The 22,081-nt window shown below is 41.3% G+C and overlaps 1 protein-coding gene across 1 annotated transcript in view; it reads left to right on the forward strand.

Annotated features, from left to right (window-relative positions):
* The first annotated feature begins 3,352 nt into the window (after positions 1–3,352).
* Positions 3,353–22,081, forward strand: part of LOC146785271 (serotransferrin-A-like) — a 198,647-nt gene continuing 179,918 nt past the window's right edge. The window contains exon 1 of the mRNA XM_085634229.1: positions 3,353–3,504. Coding sequence (XP_085490355.1) covers positions 3,462–3,504 — 43 coding nt within the window. The 5' untranslated portion in view covers positions 3,353–3,461. The remainder of the gene's footprint in view (positions 3,505–22,081) is intronic.

Genomic DNA, 22,081 nt, shown 5'->3' on the forward strand with positions numbered 1-22,081 from the left:
CCATGTAATGTATCATTGCAGGCACACTTGCACTCAGTATACTTTCACAGAAGACACACTCCAGTACTGTTACCTCCATGCATTGTGATACTACAGACACACATCCAGTCTGCACACACTGTGCAGTACTGTAGCCTCTCTGTATTGTACCAGGGTGTGTTGTTTGCAACCACACACTCACTGCCCGCACACATCACCATTTGTGTGGTGCACAAACCTTCGACCTTCATGTATTGCATTTCTTGCAAGAACACATACACCTAGCACATGTGTTTCACTGCACATGCACTGCACAGGACTACATCTTTCATGTAATACATACACTCAGCACATGCACTAATTCCACATGTACTATTCAGTACTGCTCTACCTCTGCACTGTACCCTTCCCAGGCACACATACATTTAGTGCAGAGTGACTACTCCTGTGCTACGCAGCACTTTTCACCTGATGTAGGACAAGGATGAGTTAAGCACACAGCACCAGAACTTTTAAAGGATGAGTGAGCCTGTAGGCCTCAGTCTTGTGACAGAGTAAAAGGGACTTTTTCACTCCTACTGATCATGCACTCGTGCTGCTTAACTCTTGGTGAAGGCAGTAGCCTTCCACCACTATGAGGGGTGGCGCTTTGGGTGCCCCTCCTGGTCCAACAAGACCGCAATCAGGGAGACAGGCCTATGTCATGCCTCTAACGCATGATCCATGTTTGCCTATGACAAAAAATCTGCATTAGGGATCCAGGCAACAATACAGTTGGACATTCAGGGCAGAGGTACACGTCTCTTGCCATGGAGAGGAATTTTCCATCCAAATACCTTGACAAAACAAGCTTTGGCAAAGGTAAGAGGCTGGCAGCCACTACCTGACCTACTTGTTATGCCAATGCTTGTTTTTTTTGCCAAAGGAAAATTAATATTCTAATGCTTATAAAAGAACTCTAGAAACCCATGGCCATGAAAACAATAGAACTGTAAAACATTTACTATACAGTATACCCATAAGATATCCACCACACAATCCTTTCACCAACCCTACCTCAGCCTGTTATTAATGGGGATCTGTTCTTGCAGCAAACAGACCCTCAGTCACAAGCATTGTGAAAGATTGCGGATGCTCATGATCAGAGGAGGGGTGACAAAAAGAATAGGAGTTCACCTGGGAACAACAGATGTTGTGCTGAGAATATTTAGACGGATGGGTGTAAAATCCAGGCCCTCCTGGAACTCAGAGAGTCGACAGATGGACTCCATTGAGACCCACACAAGTGCCCCCTCGGGACCATGCCCATTTGTATAATATGCCCAACTGACAGCAGTGCAGACTTGATATTCGATCACATAGGCATCAGGATATTGAAGTGGGCCAATTTGTTTCAAAGGGACCCTATCTCTGTTGTCATAAATGAAATCAGTTTGGATGGGTGATGTAGTTAAACCATATATACACAATTAGGCTGAAATAGTTGCCATAGTGAATACCCCATTTGAGAAGAAAAAGAGGTACAACGCATTTTACCGGTCACAAACCACTCATATGGCCGTTTGCAACCGATAAAATGCATTTTGGAATGTACCAACCCTGCTTGCCAGTCACTATTAGGAAGGGGCGTACCAAGGGCGCCCTTTCCTACTAGCGAGTCGCACTGGTATGTAGGAATGTTTTGCGACAGTGAATGCAGTCGCAAAACATTCGCAGTTTACCACCAATTTCAAATTGGTGGTAAGCCATTTGCAAACTGGTAGGGGTCGGCTAGGGACCCCTTCCTTTTTCTCAATGGGGCGCCAACATTTTTTCAGAGCAAGCAGTGGTCCCGCGGACCACTGCCCACTCTGAAAAAGAGAAAAGAAAACTTTTAATTTTATTTTTGAAAAGCATCCCGTTTTCCTTCAAGGAAAATGGGCTGCATTTAAAAAAAAATGTTGGAAAAGCAGTCACAGACATGGTGGTCTGCTGACCCCAGGAGGCCACCATGAGTGCCTCATGAATATTAATGAGGCTGGCTCCTTTTGACCTATTTGGGAATCGCAAACTGTGTCTGAAACACTGTTATGCATTTCATTTTGCGACTCGCTAATTGTGATTCGCAAAATAATTGCAATTTGCGAGTAGCAAAATTAAATGGTCATACATGTGGCCCTCGGTTTCTTTTATTAGCACAAATTTTGCTGGCACTATGAAACGTGGGACAACCCTCAAAATAAGACTTTGTTCTATCTCGAAGAAAGGGCTGGACTGCTGGGATTATCAAAAGTGATTTGAAAGTTTCAAGTAGAATTGAGACTGAGGGATGCGAATCAACAGTGACTGTCTCATAATTGGCTGCGATAACAGAAGTCTCTTACTACCTGAGTACTTGAAGGTAACTTGCCTCTAAGACGATCCAAGCCATGAGTTACATTCATCACATGAAGGGTGGCGACTCTTTTACAATGTCTCCCGCTGTCCAAAGCCGCCAAAATGTGAAGGGTGCGTTTCTCCAAAACTTTTTCATGCTCTTCTTGGTCTGTTATCCTTGCTGTTAGAAACCAATGGCCCGGTTTAGTTTTTTGTGCTAATCAACACCTTTGGGGACAACTCATTATCAGTTTTCCTTCTCAAAAAATATTTTTTTTGTAAATACTGTGGGGCAGATTTATGAGCCCCTTGCGCCACTTTTGCGTCACTTTTAACATGGGAAAAGTGACGCAAAAGTTGCGCAAGGGGCTCATAAATCTGCCCCTGTGTCTATTTCTTGTTGTATTTAGCTGCGTGTGTCATTTTGTGGTCCCGGTGTATCAAAGAAGTGCTCACACGTATTTTTGTGACAAACTAACACATTTGTGGTAGAATCAATGTCCTGCTACAACCGAATTGCTTTTTAAACAGATTTAAGCTTTGTTTCTGGGTCAAATTCATACACTGTTACTTTCATTTCTTGATCGATTGAGCTGTTTTGCATTTTTTATGGCTGGGGGTTGGAGCATTATTTCTTTCTTATCTAGGATGAAACATTTTATGTTCGAAATGCAGAACAGAGACGTCCAGCAATACAATACTGTCGAAATGAGTCGCTCAGTCGCCTCTGGAAGTTTCCCAGTGTTGGCTTTATATGTGGTAGCACAGGTCACCCTCAGTGGCAACACCCCGACCGGAGAGGCGACCCTTTGAATAGGCCTGCCCTGCACCCCCTCGCCGAGCCCTCACCTTGACCACTCACTCTGCCAGTCTTTACGTGCCAGGATGAAAGGGCATTGTGCACAAAACACTGAGGAGAGTGGGGGTGGAGTAGACGAGCTGTAACTGGAGATAGGGGGGTTTCAAAGAGAAACTTTTGGGAAAGCACGATGGGTAAACACTGCGAGGTCACTGCCCCTGTTTACGCAACTAATCCTGCCCTCCATACAAAGGGCATCGGCGCTGCCTGGGCGCCACACTCTGGAGGGCAGACACTGTGACCACACGCTGCGGGCAAAGGAAGGGGAATGGCGCCTACCTTCAGACTCCTGCTCTTCTTCGGGCTGATTGGTAAGTGATCGCGGGTGTGCAGAAGGTGCGGTGGCACCGGGGCACACACAAACAGAGCAGGATGGCTTACCATGACCCAAAACTGTCCTCCCGGCACCATTCTAGTCTTGGCTGGCTGCAGTGCGGGGCTGGCTTGAAACCTTTCCAGGGCAGATATCAGTGGCTTGGCTCTGGACTGGAAAGTCTGAAGGGCATTGTTTTCATGTCGACTTTATTCGGGGGGACGGGGGGACGGAGTGTATGTCGTGTTGGGACAAGGGAGCTCTCAAGTTACTACTGGGGCGCTTGGCACAACTTCCAGTCCACAAAAGAGCACTCAGGGACATCACAGGACAATGTGCCAGGGAGGGCGCCAATAACGAATATCAGAGCAGCATGTGTAGTCCCTTTTTGTGATCTCATCTCTTCTGTTCCACCTAAGCACAACATTAACAAGGCGAATCTCGCATTTATGTAGGCCTCAATGTTGAGGAAGAGCAGGGTGGAGAAAGAAGAGTGAGAAGGCAGAATTGAAAGCCCTTCATTGGCAGGATAGGCCAGCGAATCAGGTGCCTTCTGGCATTTGGTGATCATGAGTTCGAATCCTCGCAAGCCCTGCCGACCCCTGTATACCCGTCAGTCGATACATTGAGTACAATTGCGTTCTGTAATAGTAATATTAACACCTTTAGATTACAGGACTCACACATTTGAAAACCCAAGTGAATTTGTTCCGATAAAATCCTTTTTTTGTACTGGTGTCTGAGGTGCATGGGCGCCATTGCGTTGCATTATCAGAAATAAACTGCTGGTGAACTGACACCAGTGTACTGGGTGCACAGCTGAAAAACTAAAGGAGACAGGCGTATCAATTTTCAATTTCAATCTACGTAGAAACAACATAAGCTTTAACTCTTTAGAGCTGCAATCTTAATGAACAATCAACGAAAAGTAATTGAGAGAAACGATTTTTATAAATCACTCAAAAAAAAACCCAGAAGAATTGCAATCTCAGAATAACATTGCAAGCAAGAATACATTCAAATGTGTAAACTGCACAATAATAATAAAATAAATCGTCAATTCATGAAGGAGTGCTCAATGCATTTCGGGATGAATACATGGGGGAGAGATTGTTCTCTCCCCCATAATGCATCTTGTATTGGTGTTTGTAATTGCGATTAAGACATTTTCAAAACGTTATGTGTTACAATCAAATTTCTTTTTTTCACAGCCGCCCCTGAAGAAGGGATGTATTCATCCCGAAATGCATTGAGGACTCCTTCATGAATTGACGATTTATTTTATTACTATTGTGCAGTTTACACATTTGAATGTACTCTTGCTTGCAATGTTATTCTGAGATTGCAATTCTTCTGTTTTTTTTTTTGAGTGATTTATAAAAATCGTTTCTCTCAATTACTTTTGGTTGATTGTTCATTAAGATTGCAGCTCTAAAGAGTTAAAGCTTATGTTGTTTCTACGTAGATTGAAATTGAAAATTGATACGCCTGTCTCCTTTAGTTTTTCAGCTGTGCACCCAGTACACTGGTGTCAGTTCACCAGCAGTTTATTTCTAATTTTGCGAGGTGGGCTGCCTCGTCTCTGAGTTGCACGCGTCATGTCATGAATTGTACTAATTGTTATCTGTCTTTAAATATTTGGTGTGCGCTAACTCACATACATTAGTTGCATTATCAGAGCCACGCTTCCGCGTGCGCGTGGCGGCATTCTTGATTGTGCAGCAGATTGTGTGCCATGCGTTTTCGAACCCATGGGGTTGGTTTATTGTAGAATAACGGAGGGTGCTGCAGACCAGGGCTCAGGCGAATTGGGGAGATCAGTGGGTGAGAGACAGCAGGGCATTCGATAGGGATGCTTTAGGTTATAGTAGAGGTAAATGTAAATGTAGTGCATTTATATAGCACTCCGCACCCCCCCAAAAGGGTCTCTCAGGCGCTGTGCACATACCGCTGTGGAACCCTTCCTGGCCTTTCCCTGTGAAGTGCCCACTCCTGGGCACCCCCAAGGTGAAGCCAGGCATCCTAGCGCTGTTGGGGCCATTGTGGAGATTAAGCAAGCTATTGCCCAGAGTTGCAGAGTGGGACCCATGATTAGAATAGGCACCAAGGCGAGAATTATGGGGTCCGGGGAAATTGAGCCCAAGACCCGCTGGTCCGGGCCAGACCTCTGCATCAGGGTCTGCCACTCTAACCATTGAGCCACACTTCTCCACCTCTCCCATGGTACATCGAGGTACCATGGGAGAGGTGCTTTGCCCATCAGTACTCAAATAGCCGGAAACGCTTGATGGCCGGTGGACGCTTCATTGCCACTTGAAACGTTTGTTTTGCAGTTGTGTCTCCAAGAATAGAGGGCTAACTCTCAGTGCTTCTTCTTAGCATTTGGGGTGAAAAACTATACTTTCAGCAGCACATTCATGTCATGATTTCTTGCTGGTATTATTTTGTTATTAAAGTAGAAGAAAAATCCTCCTTTGTATCTGCTGTGTGCCTTGCTCAGGTTACACGAGCACTAATGGAAATTATGCCATTCACCACTCACAACTCCTTTCTGAAAAGAGAGCAGCGGTACTGTTAATTAAATATTACAACACCAAAACCCTTGTCTTTCTGCGTGAAAGAAGACCAGGTACACACTTTTGTTTGTCGTTCATATGTCATTGAACTTTTATGTTCATTGGAGGGTCTTGTCAAATAGTGGTCACTCATGTATCCCCCTTGCACATCCGTATTAGATTGCAGAAATTATATAGCACATCATATAAATTGGTGGAGAACTGAAGCATGTTACTGGACATGTGGCATCCTAAACTATGGGTGAGAGTGGTTGGCTGAGTGTTCTATTTGTTGTGATTCTTTGTGGAAAGTGTTTCGGGGTTCTATGATTGACCAATGAGGTGCTCTGATCTTGTCGTGCTGCGCAGTGCCAAGCAGGTGATAGAGGCGTGTGAGACAAACTCAGACAAAATATAATAGTGAGCACTTAGTTTATGTGCCATGCTGACTGCCACAGTTAGGCCAACCACTCTGCAAAGCCTTGTGAATCTGTTAGGAAGCCAGATGGAGTGATGAAGAAATGGGAAAGAGGCGGGGTCTACCTGGACGGTATGTGTTATGTGTAGCCCAAATGCGGGTGGTAGGGGTGCTCAAACATAGAGGTGGCCACACAGCACCATCCTACACAGAAGGGCAGCAGGGTGCTGTGCCCTTGTACGTACGCCAAAAAGGGGGAAATCAGAGACGGCCCAGTAATCCAAAGGCAGGATGCTGTTGAATGAGTTCAATGGTGACACATGGCCAAGAATGGGAGTTGGTGACATGAGCAGTGGCAATGCACCTTCCTGAAGGCAGGGATACTTCCAACTGCTGTACAATTCACCTCACGAGGAGGGAAATAAGTGTAAGAGAGTATACATTTGGCAACCTGAGCAGAGACTACACAGCCATTAAAGGCCTGATTCCCCTTACTCTTGCTAGGCCGAAGGAGACCGTCACTTTGGGCAGGGTGTCCAGTCTGAAGATCCTCTCATGCTCCTGTATGTGGGCGATTGCTAGTCAAGTCATTGCTGAGACCATGCCAGAGTGGCACGCTGTCCTCGCGAGGGTGAGAGATGAAGTGCTTAGTACATTGCTGTCCAAGGGCTCAGGAACAAGTCAGGCTAAAGAAAGGAATTGTGCCATCTTGTGCCGTAGGTCGATCCCCCCTCTTATTTGCAGGCACTTAACACAGTCTGTTTCTATCTTGTACTAGATTTGTAATACCTTAAGGTAAGGACCTGGCTGCCTAGAGAGCACACTCTAAGCATGGTCAGGGTGCCAGGGAATGACAGGAGCCTCAGTGTTCATAGAGGTCTGCATGATGCAGCCAGGCCTTCCATGTCCCGTCACTGCGAATCCTCAGTCTTGGCAGTCCAATGTTTACATGAACGGAGACTACCTTTCAGTGGGTGTATTGTGCCACTGCTGATAGATGCAAATGACTTTGAAACCTCCATACAATGCATCTTCACAACACTCAGACCTTACCCCAATCAGAAGAGACCCAAGACAACTTAAAAATATTGGACATCCACATTTGTTTGTGCTTTAACCAAATAATTATTTGCTGATTCTGTTGTAACAAGCTCCAAAGCCCACCAAGCAGAAGGCGTAGTACCCAGATACTTGAGGTAATTCAGCTGAGGGTGGAATCTGAGAAAACACCAACTAAGAGGCAAAACAGAAAAGCAGATAACTAACAGAGACCTATACAAGAGGGTACAAAAAAGGGGAGAAAAACAACAAAGATGTGGGTACATAAAACTCATGGGAGAGAGAAGACAGGAGCAACAAATGAAGTGTTGCGGTGTAAAGATGTACTGAGAAAACTCGCTTTTTATGCTGGCATTTTCTACCCTGCTCTGGAAGAGCATCAGTCTGACTCAGAAGTCCCACCCTATGCCCACTGACAGGCCAAACACCACATGCCCATTCTCCACAATTCCCTGGCTTTTGATCTGTTAGTTCTAGATGTAATGTGATTGTGATACGGCATTGAGTGGACTGCATGTGGAGATTATCAGACTTAGTGATGCTGTGACTTTCATGTTAACATATGCAACATGATGGCCCAGACTTGCAAACAGTTTGCATTACTTTTTAACTGCAAACTTGATGCAAAGTGTAGTAGTGGTATTTACAGTCCACCCCAAATCACAATTTGCTTTGGATTGTCACCAAAAGTAACACAAGGCTGCATAATGCACTGCCTTGCGTTACTTTGCACCAAGGGGGCGTTACATGGGTGATACAGGGGTGTCCATCCAAACATTCATGTGTCTTGATGCAAATTTATATCTACCCAGATTTGTTTATAGGACTTTGCATAAAAATGATATGCCTCCTTGATGTAGGCGTAACGAGGAGACATTTTAATTTTTTTCTCATTTTTCCCACTTTATATGTGGGCTACATTCTACAACACACATATAATCTGGGAAAAGCCTAAAAGCATAGTTTCTGTACTGAAAGGGACCACCTTAAAATCAAACCTATGCTTCCCACAATGCAAACAGCCTGTCACTATGGCCCAAGGGTGTCTATGTTGGTGCATGGCAGCCAAAAGTGTGCGAGCGCAGGGAGGGAGCAGAACAGAGCCACATCTTAATAGATATGGCATTGCTCTGCTCGCTCCCTTTCATGAAACATAGTGCAGCAACTTTACATGCTGAACTGTGTTGCATGATTTTGTTGTAGTAAATCTGGGTCCTAGTTCTTTAACTTAACCCCAGCCAGAGAGCTAACAGTTACCTAATATCTTAAATAATACCATTAAGGCAGGCCATTTTGAAAGACCTTTTACAGTTAGATGATTAATATGAGTCATAAATTGGATGTTATGAGTTAAAGTGGCTTCAAGATCTCTACACTGAGTAACTGATTCTAACCAACAATATTTACTATTTTTTGCTGTTTATTATATATAATCTGTATTTCATTTATTTTGATCTTTAAGAAATGTGCACTTGAGTTTGAGTATGGGATGTCTAAACTTCTATAAAGTCTTATGGGGATTACATCTAAAATAACAACATGGTCTAAATTGGCTGATAAGACCTAACATGGCTGATAAGACACTAACATTTGTTCCCCTAATACAACCAGAAATCTGTTGAGAGATCCTAAAATAATGAGTAAATCACAACTATGAAGAGAAAACACACCTGTTTGAGCCCATTTAGAACTAGGATTTTTGCAGTGGTGCCCAACAAGAATCTTCTTAGTACTTTTGACCAGGTATTCATATATAATGTGTGAAAAAGAAAACACAACATATCGAGGAGCCTAAAGTTCAACTAGTGTTTACGGCAGAATAACAGGTAGCAAAGCAAACAATCTGAAGATATTTGCAATTTCACCTGACCAGGGCTCTTGCTATAAAAACTAACAGTTGGAGCAAAGAGAAAAAAGAAACTAGTATATAAACCATTTATTTCAATACAAGTCAGTGAAACATGACCACATAACAGAAACTTGATTATTTTCAGCAAATCCATATCTAATGTACAGGTGTCACGATCTAACATAAGGAAGTGGAGGGCGGTCTTGAAAGGGAAGACATCATTTATATGGACAATGCTAGCTCCGTTATTTTCACAAAATCATACTTCTCTTGCACGTTTTGAAAAGAAGGTTATGCTATTGGAAAATGTGCAGTGCACAAAATGGAAAATTACAGGTTCAGTTAATGCCATGAAAGGTTTCCTATTAATACAATGCTATGGGAAGCTTCAAGCAAATAGAAGACAACATTTATACGGGATTAATAGTGTATATATTTGAGATTATATATTCGTGTGTTAGCATTTCTCTTTATATGTGTACATGACATAATACAAACAGATTTTAAATATGCTTTCATAAAGGCCATTAAGAATCTAAGTAGATATGCCAGGATTCGGACAGTCGTCAGTCTATACCATAGAGTTATCCTATTCATCTTAATAAAGGTGTTAGACAAATCTATATACTGGCTGTCCCCTCCCCTCTCTATTAACTGGATTATACAGTGACCCTACATACTTTTCATAGATTAGCTGGACAGCAATAGTACTATCCATTCCTTAATGATGTTAACAAACTCAACTTGCTCCATTGGGAGGATTGCAGAAGCCTCCACTGAGGATTGTAAATGATCCAGTACTGAGGCTTACCAACTGCATCCAGAAACGTAATTTGTCTGATATTTTGAGGATCGGGCAGTTTCCCCTTTTTATGATTAGGAAAGATAAGCCCCCATTTCCATGACTCTGGTACTTCATCCCTCTTCCAACAAGTAGCAAACAATTGGGCTAGGGTCACAATTCACAATTGAGGGTCTTGTTTCAAAATTACCTTTGTGTTGGTCTATTCAACCATGTTGATGCTTTTTGCTAATAACGAGCTGTATGAGGCCGTAATACAAACAGATGGAAGTACATCAAGATCCCTTTCTGATAGTGATGTCAATCCATTCGAGGGGTATAGAGAGGAAATATACCAAGTTCACAAGTTTTCAGGATAAGATGGACTTGCCTTTTGAACATGGAAGCCAGTTAACCTTACAAAAACTATCTTGAAATCCCTCAAACTATTAATGTAGCTACAGCAGAGAGAGTTGACCATACAAGGGTCTCAAACTATTCCTGTGGTGCAAGACGCACGCTGCAAAGTTGCAATCAAAGTTGCTTTAATTCAGTAGCCTTCTTTGCAATAAAATTCTGATGTTCAGATACATTTATTTAAATTGTTATGACAAGCTCTTTCTTTGAATATACATGGTATTAAATATGGATGGTAAGTATGACTCCTGAAGAACAATCTATGTAAGGATTAGTAGCGAATCTTTGAGTGAAAAGAGTCACCAATTCCTTATAATCCTTAAAGTTATTACCTATATAGTAAATCTAATATTACAACCAATTTGTTCAATTAACATTTTCATGAGAACTGATTAAAGAGTATGTCAACCAAAAAAACTGAAGAATCGGATTTCACAATTCATAAATCTAAACAAAATGGTCCTCAATGAGAGGGAATGATTGAATTTCCCAAAGAAAACACAATCAAATTATGGTCGCTCACAGTAGTAGCAACAATATTCAGATTTAAAACCCAATGAAATAACATCGATGTTATACTCAGCAACTCGGCTGCGGTTTGGGACCGGTTCAAATAAACTCAAGGGAATACTCCTCTATAGTTCTTCTGTTTAGGACTATACACGTAAGCTCTGGCAATACTGCGTGCAAACGCTTACCACTATAAATTTCTTTAGGTCTTACAAAAACACTCCCATGGATACCAAAGCTTGTTTTCGTCCTTCAATAGTCGGCAGAGAGCTGAGATAACATTTCAACTAAAGTAACAAAAAATGAGCAAATCAGTAAGATTTTCCTTCCCAAAGATACCACGTAAATCTCTAACTACACCAAATAATACAGAGTAACTTGAAGCGCCTGACAGAACATAACCATTGCATAATAATACAGGCTCATGCTCCCTCAAATGTAGCAAACAAGTCATGAATTTAATACACAGGAAATGAGTTCTTGTGTAGACAGTTTCATTTTTCTAGTCAATTTTTGTAGTTAATAAAATTGGGAGGCCTCCATGGGTATGGCATCTGCAAGATTCATGGAATGGTTTATAAATTGTCAAGTAATCATTAAAATACCACTGTCCAACTTCCCAGGTTTCCTGCAGACATAGATTACCCCACCAAGTACTTTTTCACATGTATTTGTTAAACAAGAGCAATTCCAACTCCCCACACTAAATTCAGTGTTAAACCTTATGTAGCTTTAGATCAGGAATAGATGAGGAACATAGAACCCCAAATAGCCAGTCCTGATTTTGAGCTCTTGTTTTGAAGTGACTGTATTAGGAGGAGGGATGGACACAATACCCTTCATGTGGGAAATCTTCCAAGTTTTCACCAAAGCAATGAAAGCTTTGTTTATTAAAATAATCCTTGTAACAGCAAACTGTAAATTTACAAAGGCTACATTTGGAATGTTATATTATTTGTAAATTTAAAAAGGAGCAAAATAATTATACTATTCTTGGATGATTCAGACACTGTCCATGTTGAGGGAACATAGCCACAAAATCTACACTTGTAGAAGAAAAGCAAATTTAAAATGCTGGTTTTTGGCCTTTCTAAACAGAAAGATGTTTTATATTACCAGGTGATTGAACACATTGATTTATACAATCCTAAATCATAGTTCCAAACTGCTGAGTAGGATTATTTACAAAAGCTGGAACCTGTGGAGTTGAACATACACAGCAAGCTGCCAAGTGAATAACTGGAGACTCAGGCTGAGAAATGGCCACAGCAAATGGCCTTTGATCGTTTTAGAGAAGGAAGTAAAATCACTTTTGAATTTGGCACTAAAGATTACAACATTCCCCCGGAGGGGGGCATTTTGATCATTCTCTTCTTTTTTGCCTATTATATTTTAACATGATTTCTGAAATCCTTGACTATAAAATGGGAAATACATTTCCAACTTTGGTGTGAGGATTTCACAGAACTTCCATGTTAGCTCAATTTAATTAGGAATCCTTATTGACGATACAATCTGAGAAACATTCGTTAAAAGCATGCATTTGATCTTTCTTCTGTAGGCATTTTAATGCTGTCTGAATTTAGAATTCTTCTTTTTCCTTGGACTCACTAGTGAAGGATCACAGTGATAAGTATCACACAGCCCAACTTATGAGCCATGACTGGAAAAGCAATCAAAGCCCGCTGGTATGAATACCTCATTTAATGTCAAAACCTTTCGAGTAGAAGACAATGTACAAATTATATATTTTTCTTGATTAGTCAGTTAATATCTTTAGAATGTAAGAAACCACAAACAGGCTGGGTCACAGTTTATAGTTGTTTTTTAATAAGGTTTAATAAAGAAAGTAAAACTTGATTCAGTGTAAGCAGGGTCAAGAGAGTCCAAATGAGTCACCTGGGAAATGGTAGGAATCAAACACATTCAAAATAGGATAAGCTATTACATTTAACCAGTGATTAACTTGCCCATCAAAGAGATACTTGTTTCCCTAAAGTCGTTTCAAGAGTGTGGAGATGACTTTTCAATGGGGACAATGCTATTTGAGATGGAACTGGGTGGGCCTTAGCTAATTTGACCTTAAAAGGGACCTCAATGTCTGGAAGAGAGTAATCATGCATATTCAAAATCATCATTCTCTTTATAATCCAATTGCACCCCAGGGCTAAGCATAGAGGGCCAGATTTAGATTCTTGGTAATGACTAACTAATGACTAGTGGTTTTCTCTAGTACAGCACTCCTCAATTTATTGCAAAATTGATATCACTTCTTAAGAGGATAGTGCACTCATGCAGCATCTTAATAGTCAAACAGGCCAATCAGAATAACAAAATAAATAAGTAAAAAATACCTCTGGGTTTAGGAGCTAAAAAAAGGTAAATTGGCCAGAATTTCAATCCTCTGTTTGCCATCTGGTTGACTCGCCAGCAGCATATTTAGCACACTTTGCACACTGACAACTTGATCACTAAAAAGGAGTGGGTAAGCAGAGTCGAGTCAACTTGAGCAGTAGAGAAGCGGTGTGGGACAAGGCAAGGAGGCAGTCAATCACAGCATAAAAGGCAGGGACACTGTTTTCCTGCTGGGCCCTGGTACACTACCAGCCTGAGGCTTTCCCAGAACATAAGAGGTCAGTTCTATATGGTGAACTGGTTTAAATAAAGTATAAAGTCCAAAGTTGAAATTCCAAAGTTCCTAACATTCCAGAAGCATCTCAAGAGTCAAAGAGAAGGCAGTGACTAAGTCCAAGGAAGGGTGCTAGCAATTACTGCATGACAGCCAGGGGCCATTGACTTTCTGGAGTGTCTAGGCATTGCTCTGATCAGCCTGAGGCTATGAGGTGCACTCATACAGACATAGAGTAAAGTCATGCACCCTTCTAAATTTGAAATTAAAATGTAACAAGTGCTCTGTGTCAGCTCAAGTGTTAAAGAGGAGGAAGTGGGTGGTGCCGAAGGGGCAGACAGCCAATCGGAGTGCCATAGAATGGGGACCTTGACTCCTTGCTGGTTCTCGGCATTTCAGCTGTTAGCCTCAGGCTGCTGCAGTACAAAACAATTACGTTCCTCAAAGTGCACCTTTGCAGACATAGAGTAAAGTTAGACAGAGCTGCTAAGTTGAAATTAAAATATCCACTACTTATGTTTTTCATTACCCTTTTACCATTGAGTCTGAACCTGCACATTTTTAGGTTGAGCACTGAGCCAGTGCGCAAGCGCTGCTTTGGGGTTGATCTGTGGTGGTTGACTACGTGAGGAAAGCCCCGCCCACTCCCCCACCCACTTTTTCATTGGCTTGTGGATTTGTCCTTTCTAAATGATGCCTTCCGATTGGTTTATAGGCTGCTAGTCCCTCCTTATGACGGCCATGTCTCCTTCCATGGCTACTGGCCCCTTTACTTTGTGTTTCCTGAGCACTATTTTGTTCCCGTGCCCCCCTCCCGCTGTCCGTGCCTTCTCTCCTGCCCCCCACACCCACTGTTTGTGCCTTAATCGCACCCCTACCACCCGACCACCCGTACTCCCGTTTGCAATGCAATAGGTCTCATGTAAATGCGAGTCCTATTACATTGCAAATGCTTGCTTTGGACTGTCGGCAGCTTTGGTTCAACCCTGATGCATGTGTAGGCTTCACATTGGATGTTAAGACTATCAAAAATTAATGTTAACTTCTTTCTCAAAGTGCCTTTTTCACCAGGGTGTCTTCTTGCCTTCTCTCGCCTTGACTAGTGTTTTTGAGAGGCTTCTAAACCTTGCAATACTTAATTTATTTTATTTTTCACAACCTAATTTCGAAATATGCACAACTTGTTTTGCTACATATAAATAGCTCCTGATCGAAACCTGCCCAGAAATCCTAAAATGTTCGAAATAGGTACTTGTAAATAAATACAAATAAATATTGGGCTTTTATGATAATATCTGGTTGTTTTATTTCATATATTTACATTTATTTTTTTCAAGTTTCCTTTTCTTGCTCTGCGGCCTCTCCGAATACATTCAATTTGGCTGCATTTTGTCATTACCAGGGTTTCTTCACACAGTGAGATGAATTTAGTCTATGGGACCTCCTTTGGTATTGCCTCCAGTGGATTTTAACCGAAAGGGTCTGGCACTTTGAATCATCCCGTCCCATGCAGGATCCTGAAGCCGGAATAGTTAATGTTCTTATTTAAATACCTATAGCTTTTCACTATACTAAATATGTGCAGGTGCTTATGTTCCTGAGTCAAGGACACCTTGTACAAATAACAGATGTTCTACACTGATCAGAACTGTTCCTCTAGTTTAGTACAAGTTTAGTAGCATGGCATTTTCCCAATAGGGCATATTAGTTACAAAATTAAATGGGGATCTAGAATGGGAATTATGATAATGAAATGTAACTACTAATAATGTCTTAGCATAACCGTCTTCACTCACTACCTACCTATTGTCTTATTCTGAAAATCTTAGCATTTCTAATATGATTTCTCATGTAGCCAAGATACCCACAGAAAAGGCACCAGCTAGACGCTACTGGTAGGTGCATCAATGCTCTGGAAATCCTGTTTCAATTACCTTTGTGCAATGCGTTCCTGTCACTTACAGGCATGGCACTTTGCCACATGAGACACATTTTATAAAGAGTGTGAGACTCTACAATTTCATATTTAAATGACATGTTTCGGCACTGTGGACAAGAAAATTAATATGATCAACCCATGTATTTCTTCTGAAAGGCTTGACTGCTAAACATTTTTGCAGTGAATGATGTCAGTACTACTTTGAATAACTACATTTTAGTGAGACAAAGAGTAGCATAAACACCACTCATATTTTATATTTGGTATGTAATTACCGCTTTATTCTTGGCAATTTGTAACAACTAAACTTATTGAAATCGTTAATTCAAACAGCACCACCACTAGGAATGCTTCAAGTGAAGTTTTATTTTATCTAAATCTAATTGCATAAATGCAGTATTGTGAACATGTCAACACATGAAGTTGTCAAAGTGTTTCCATTGTGTTTATGAAATGGACTAATCCATATCAAATGGATAAAACATGACACACGTTGTGAGTCTCTATCTAGCAGTAATTGCGAGACTTACCTGAACTGCAAACTTATGACCTAAGAGGAATTGATCACTACCGCAGATTTCTTGTTTAATCCAAATTCTGGTAGATTACCAAAACAGATTAACTTCTAATTTATTTCTACCTGTAAATCTAGCTATTATGAGTAACAAAAACAGTAACCCGTCTGGTCCGCAGCTGAAGGCTACCAGGAGGGTAACTGCAGAATTCACCGTTGTGGCAGTGTCAGGAACGTGGTGGCATAAAGTCGGTGATTGTCCCCCCCTTTTAGGCTGCTCTTTCCTTGACAAGAGGATGTGGTGTGAACACCTTCTAATATGAGACATATGGAACAAACCTTCATGTAAATGAACAGAGATTTGGGATAGATTATTATTATTTGGTGGTTCATGTGCAACAGGGTTGATTGTCATCTTTAATAATTTGTGTAGTACTAAACTAACCTAAAATATGCTTCACAGCACTCTACCATGTCAGGAAAAACAAAAAACTAGAATAAAAAGTGGCCCATTTGTTTCATGAAGAAAAGGAGGAAGTCATTTTTTCGTATCAAACTTGGATGATCATTTTAGGAACTGCGAACTAGATTGGTGCTCCCCATGGCTCATGAGCTTCTTACGCTAGGTACACAAAGTAGCAGTTTCCCATCAGTACTAAGGTGTAGTTGTATCATATGGTTTAAGATCTCCATTAAGTGGTTTGGAGTGCTACTAGAAAAAACAATTATAGGTCAATATTACTGTGTTAAATTGTAGAGGTACGTGTTATCTTCTGAGGATATTTACTATTGCACCCATAGCACAAACTTATACAGCTTGACGCATTTCAATAGTTTTCTTGGATGTTCCAAGCAACACATCTTTGCCACAGTCAGACTTAGATCCTACTATAGCTTTCACTACTTTAGCCATGTGGGGCACTGAAAGAAATGGGCAAATCATGTTTACATATTTCAGATAATTGTTAGACAAAGCCACAATTGAATTTACGTGACTATCTATGGACATCTTGGAGTCACAGTGGTGACAACTTCATTTCTGACATTGATGTATTGCTTTAGGTCCTAAACACATTTCAAAATGGTCATAGAGGAAACCAAAAGAAGGTTTGTCCTGCTGTTATTAGAACTCAACCATTTCCTATCTGTCGATAGTTTGACCTCATAGAACATGTGCTGAATTTCCAGGAAGTCTTGCTCAGGGTTGTAAGTGAGCATACAATTATAAAAATAATTTACATATCATATTCTTCATTGTTGAAGCTAATCCCGGGTCAAGTAACAGCTCATAGAGGGGTGGAACATAGTGAGTAAGTATGAAAGGAAATAAACATGACCACTGAGAGACCCCACAATTAACAATGGCAGGGACAGATAAACTCTCATCCTAGCATACCATTGACCGTAATGAAGTGTGTAATTACTATTCTAAGTCCAAGCGCCTTGATAGTTGGGAAGGTTATAAAGCGGACTGAAGCAAATCTAACTGCACTTTTAGTTTTTTGATACACTTGCTCGAAAGCACCTAAAAACACTATGAGGACCGGTCCTCATAACGCACCGGTCCTCACAAAGATAGTGTTTGTCAGGTTTTTTCATGGTTTACCCATGCTATGAGGACCGAACTGGTCCCCATAGTGTGGGTTATACATGCCCACACACACACACATACACACACACACACACTTGACAACCTACCATTCAGAAAGGAGCAGAGCCTTCAGCCTGCTATATCCAAATTCTCACCACATCCCCAATTCTAGCCAGTTGAGTTGCTGAATGCAGCCGATAGATCAAGAAGTACCAGTAATGCTGCATCACTTTATCCTTTAAAATCAAAAAAGATGAGTGCGCATTCCAACGGGCAGTTTCTGTACAACTATTAGGTTGAAAACCTGGCTGTTAATCTCTCAAAATGTTATATGCGTTGAGAAATATCTGCAAATCGAGGATGGCACCCATACCAGACTTTTCATCTGCAAAAGAATATTAATTCTTAAAACCATTAGTTTAGCAATTTTTTTCAGTAGGAGTGGAGTGATTGACACATTTTTTAGTGAATCTGAGACAATGTCTGATTTGAAAGAATAGTTTATAAAAGTTGTAAAAGTAGCCAGATATTCCTGCAAACGTTCATTCCAACACTAAACGGACTGGTTTTGTCGAGGCAATAGATTAAATTCAGGAACCAAATCATGCCTTCTACATTCGCTAGAAACCTCTTAAAACAAAGACTGTGGGGTCTCTGCATTTGCTGCATGCTCAACAACCATTGGCATAGCCAATAGGTCTCGCCTTTGGGACCTTATAAGTGTTTATCCATGCAACAGTTGCATAACTAAATACTTATAAGGTCCCAAAAGCGAGACCTATTGGCTATGCAAAGCAGCCATGCGGCCGCGAAAGTGAAAGAGATCGCGATCACGATCAAACATCACAGCGGCCGCGAAACCGAAAGTAATCGTAGTAAAGCGCGGGGCGTGCGCCCGCGCACATGCACTGTAGCTATAGGCTGGCCTGGTAGCACTTTTTGGAGCCCTCTCAATAAGTCTCGCCAGACCAGCGCATGCACTGGATCAGGCGAGACCTAAAACTGGAGTTACAGTGACAGCCTGTGTGATAGCAAGATTCTCTGAAGCTAGTTGGTATGCTTTGTTCTGCTCAGCTTTACGGGCACAATTGTCACCTTCTCCTGACTCCAAAAGACATTCAGGGGATTAACTCTTCACTCAAGGGCGTCCATCTTGATTTCACCCTGCCTCCTGACCAATGAGTGCCTCTGACACCGGAATATTTTGAACATGACTAGTCTTTCACAAGATAGCAGGAATTGTCGAGTGTAGGCACACATTGACTGGGGTAATCTGTGGACACTGAAGTGTTTTTTGGAAAGTTCTGAACACCTAGTGTGCTAAGGAATTTCTCAGCAACATTCCAACAGCAGATGAAAGGAGCTAGATTCTACAAGCTGTACAGGGAACGCTTAGCTAAATTGAAGAAGGGTACTCGGTAGCGTTGAGCACAGTTGACAAGCATAAACGTTCTTCAGGGGTGATTCTGTCAGCAACAATTGTATGCACTCAAAACACTCAAGTATTTTAAAGCAGAGACTTTCAGTGGCACTATTATGCAGCTCACTTACCTTATTGTATCCCAAACTTTACCCCTTCCCAAGTTGGCAAACCGAAATTAGGAGGAACGTCGAGGGAGCAGCTCAACTGGCCACAAGAGGTGGCCACCGGGAGTTAAGGGCCGGCACCTGGGTTTTCAACAGGAAGGAAGCCCATGAACACGGAAAGGTGACTGCGCAAAATAAAGCATTAAGATAGAGAAAGGTCTTTATTAAATATGTTATTTTTTCCTTTTCCTTTCATGTTCTAATCTCTTTACCCCTTACTGACACTCTGGGTTTATGCCTTCAAATGTTAGTATCATTGATACAGTATTTTACATGGCCTGGAAGCATTTCAGTATTTATAAAAGTAACTAATTTGGTCTCAACTGAGGACAAAACGCAAGATGGCTGCAGCTAGCATGAATCAGCCGTCACCATTTTAAAAATATTTAGGAGAATCAGACATACCTTGGGATAGATGGCTAAAGATATTTAAATCCTATTTAATAGCAATTGGTGGGGGACATTTATCATTGGTAGGAAACAACATATTCTTCTCCATTAGCTTACAAGGGGAGAAAAGTTATGAGGATATTACAGAAAGAGAATCTAATGTGTGCAACTGGGCAGGAAGAAACAGAAGATGTATATACCTTGAGAAAGTTAGAAACACACTTTAAAGAAAGAATAAATGTGGTTTTAGAATGACACAAGTTTATTAATAGAATACAAAGAAAAGGGGGAAAAAGAGGCACACATATTGCGCTTTTAAGCGTAATGACAACAACTAGTGAGTTTGGGGCTATTAAACATTCGTAAATACGTGACGAACTGGTCGGTTGCACTAATGCAAAACTAAAGGGGATGATGAACAGAGTGTTGAACATTGCAAGCACTCACCCCCAGTCAACTGATCTGGGTTTAATCCATCATCATTCTTTAGCTCACTCTGCCACCCCAGTTCAGACAAGGTCATATGCAAATCACTCTGACCCTGTGCCTCATGGGAACAGTCCAGCCCGAACTGTCAAGCCATGTCTTCCTTGGACCGGAAACAAGCATCCTGGGACCGGTTTCTGGCCATCATCAGCCAGGCTAGCTTGAAACCAGTGGCAAAGTGAGCAAGGGACCCACGTCTGGGCATCCCCTGGCAACTTAGGGCGAACAAAGCAAAACCAAAGGGGATGCACTAATGACCAGAAAATTCAAAAGAAGCTGTTGACTCAAAACCCAAACCTCTCTGAGACTATTAACATAGCTAAGGGAATTGAACGTACTGATGTATGAATAAAGGAGATGAGATTAACTAGTGAATCTCATAAAGAGCAAGATGAAGTGAAAATACTTAGGGATGAGGAAGTGATATGCAAAATAAATGAGAAAACAAGTTTGAAACCTAAGACTAAAAACAAAATACTAAATGCTATAGATGTAGCATTCAGAACCATTTAGCTAACAGTTTCAAGTGTCCTGCAACAGGTGAAACTTGCAGGAAATGTGACAAAAGTGGGCATTTAGCTAAGGTTTGCAAAGTTGATGTGGACAACGTACATATGGTATCGCATGTGGAAAACAACTCAGAGAAAAAAAAAATATATTTTCCGGGGGCAAATGAGGAGAAGGTGCATTTAAGGTAAGGCCAATCACGCGATTGGGAAAATGCATGTGACGCAACATGGATCTAATCTGGAGTAGAAACAACAAAGGGAATTGGGGATTACATTGCACCCCAACAATATGGAGCAGTTGTTTGTAGATCAAGCTCCAGTGGGAGAAATTTGTGTGAGGAATTCCCAGAAGTGTTTACGGACAATCTGGGAAAATGAAACAATTACATGCATAAAAATCACGCTCAAAGAGGGGGTGGCATTCCGATGATGCATAAAACAAGATCAATTCCATTATTGATGAGGGAACCATTAAAAATGGAACTTCAGAAACTTGCAAGTCAGGGTGTTATAGAGGAAAAAGAAAACTCAGAATGGTAGCTCCCATTATTATCACTACTAAAAATTAGGGTGAAAACATCCAGCTATCTATAGACCTAAGGGACCTTAACACTAAAATATAGGTGGACAGGTATCCTTTGCCAAGGATACATGAGATGCTGAGCACTATACAAGATGCAAATATTTTAGCGTCCTTGATTTATCCTCGGCCTACCACCAGGTCAATCTCCGTCCTGAGTCTCAAGTGTTAACGGCTTTTAAAACATAGTTTATTAATTTCAAATTCCTGAGGATGCCGTTTGGAATGGCCTCAGCCACCTCTGCATTTCAGTGGATTATGCAACTCATTCTAAAAGATTGTGGGAAAACAATGCGTTTTCATGACGACATCCTAATTTATGGTTCATGTGAGGAAACAGAAATTTCAGAATGGTTGGATCTCATTGTTATCACTACCAAAAATGGGGGGAAAAGTCTAGCTATGTGTAGACATAAGGAACCTTAACACTAAAATATAGGTGGACTGGCATCCTCTGCCAAAGATACATGAGATGCTGAGCACTATACAAAATGCAATATCTTAGCGTCCTTGATTTATCCCCGGCCTACAACCAGGTCAATCCCCATCCTGAGTCTCAAGTGTTAACATCTTTTACAATACCGTTGGGTAATTTCAAATTCCAGAGGATGCCATTTGGATTGGCCTCAGCCGCCTCTGCATTTCAGAGGATTATGCAACTCATTCTAAAAGATTGTGAAAAAACAATGCGTTTTCAGGATGAAATCCTACTTTATGGTTCAAGTGAGGAGGAATACAACTGTAGGGTGAGGGATGTGTTG

The sequence above is a fragment of the Triturus cristatus genome, chromosome 11 (genome assembly GCF_964204655.1).
Source record: "Triturus cristatus chromosome 11, aTriCri1.1, whole genome shotgun sequence".
In the NCBI taxonomy this organism is placed as follows: Eukaryota; Metazoa; Chordata; class Amphibia; order Caudata; family Salamandridae; genus Triturus; species Triturus cristatus.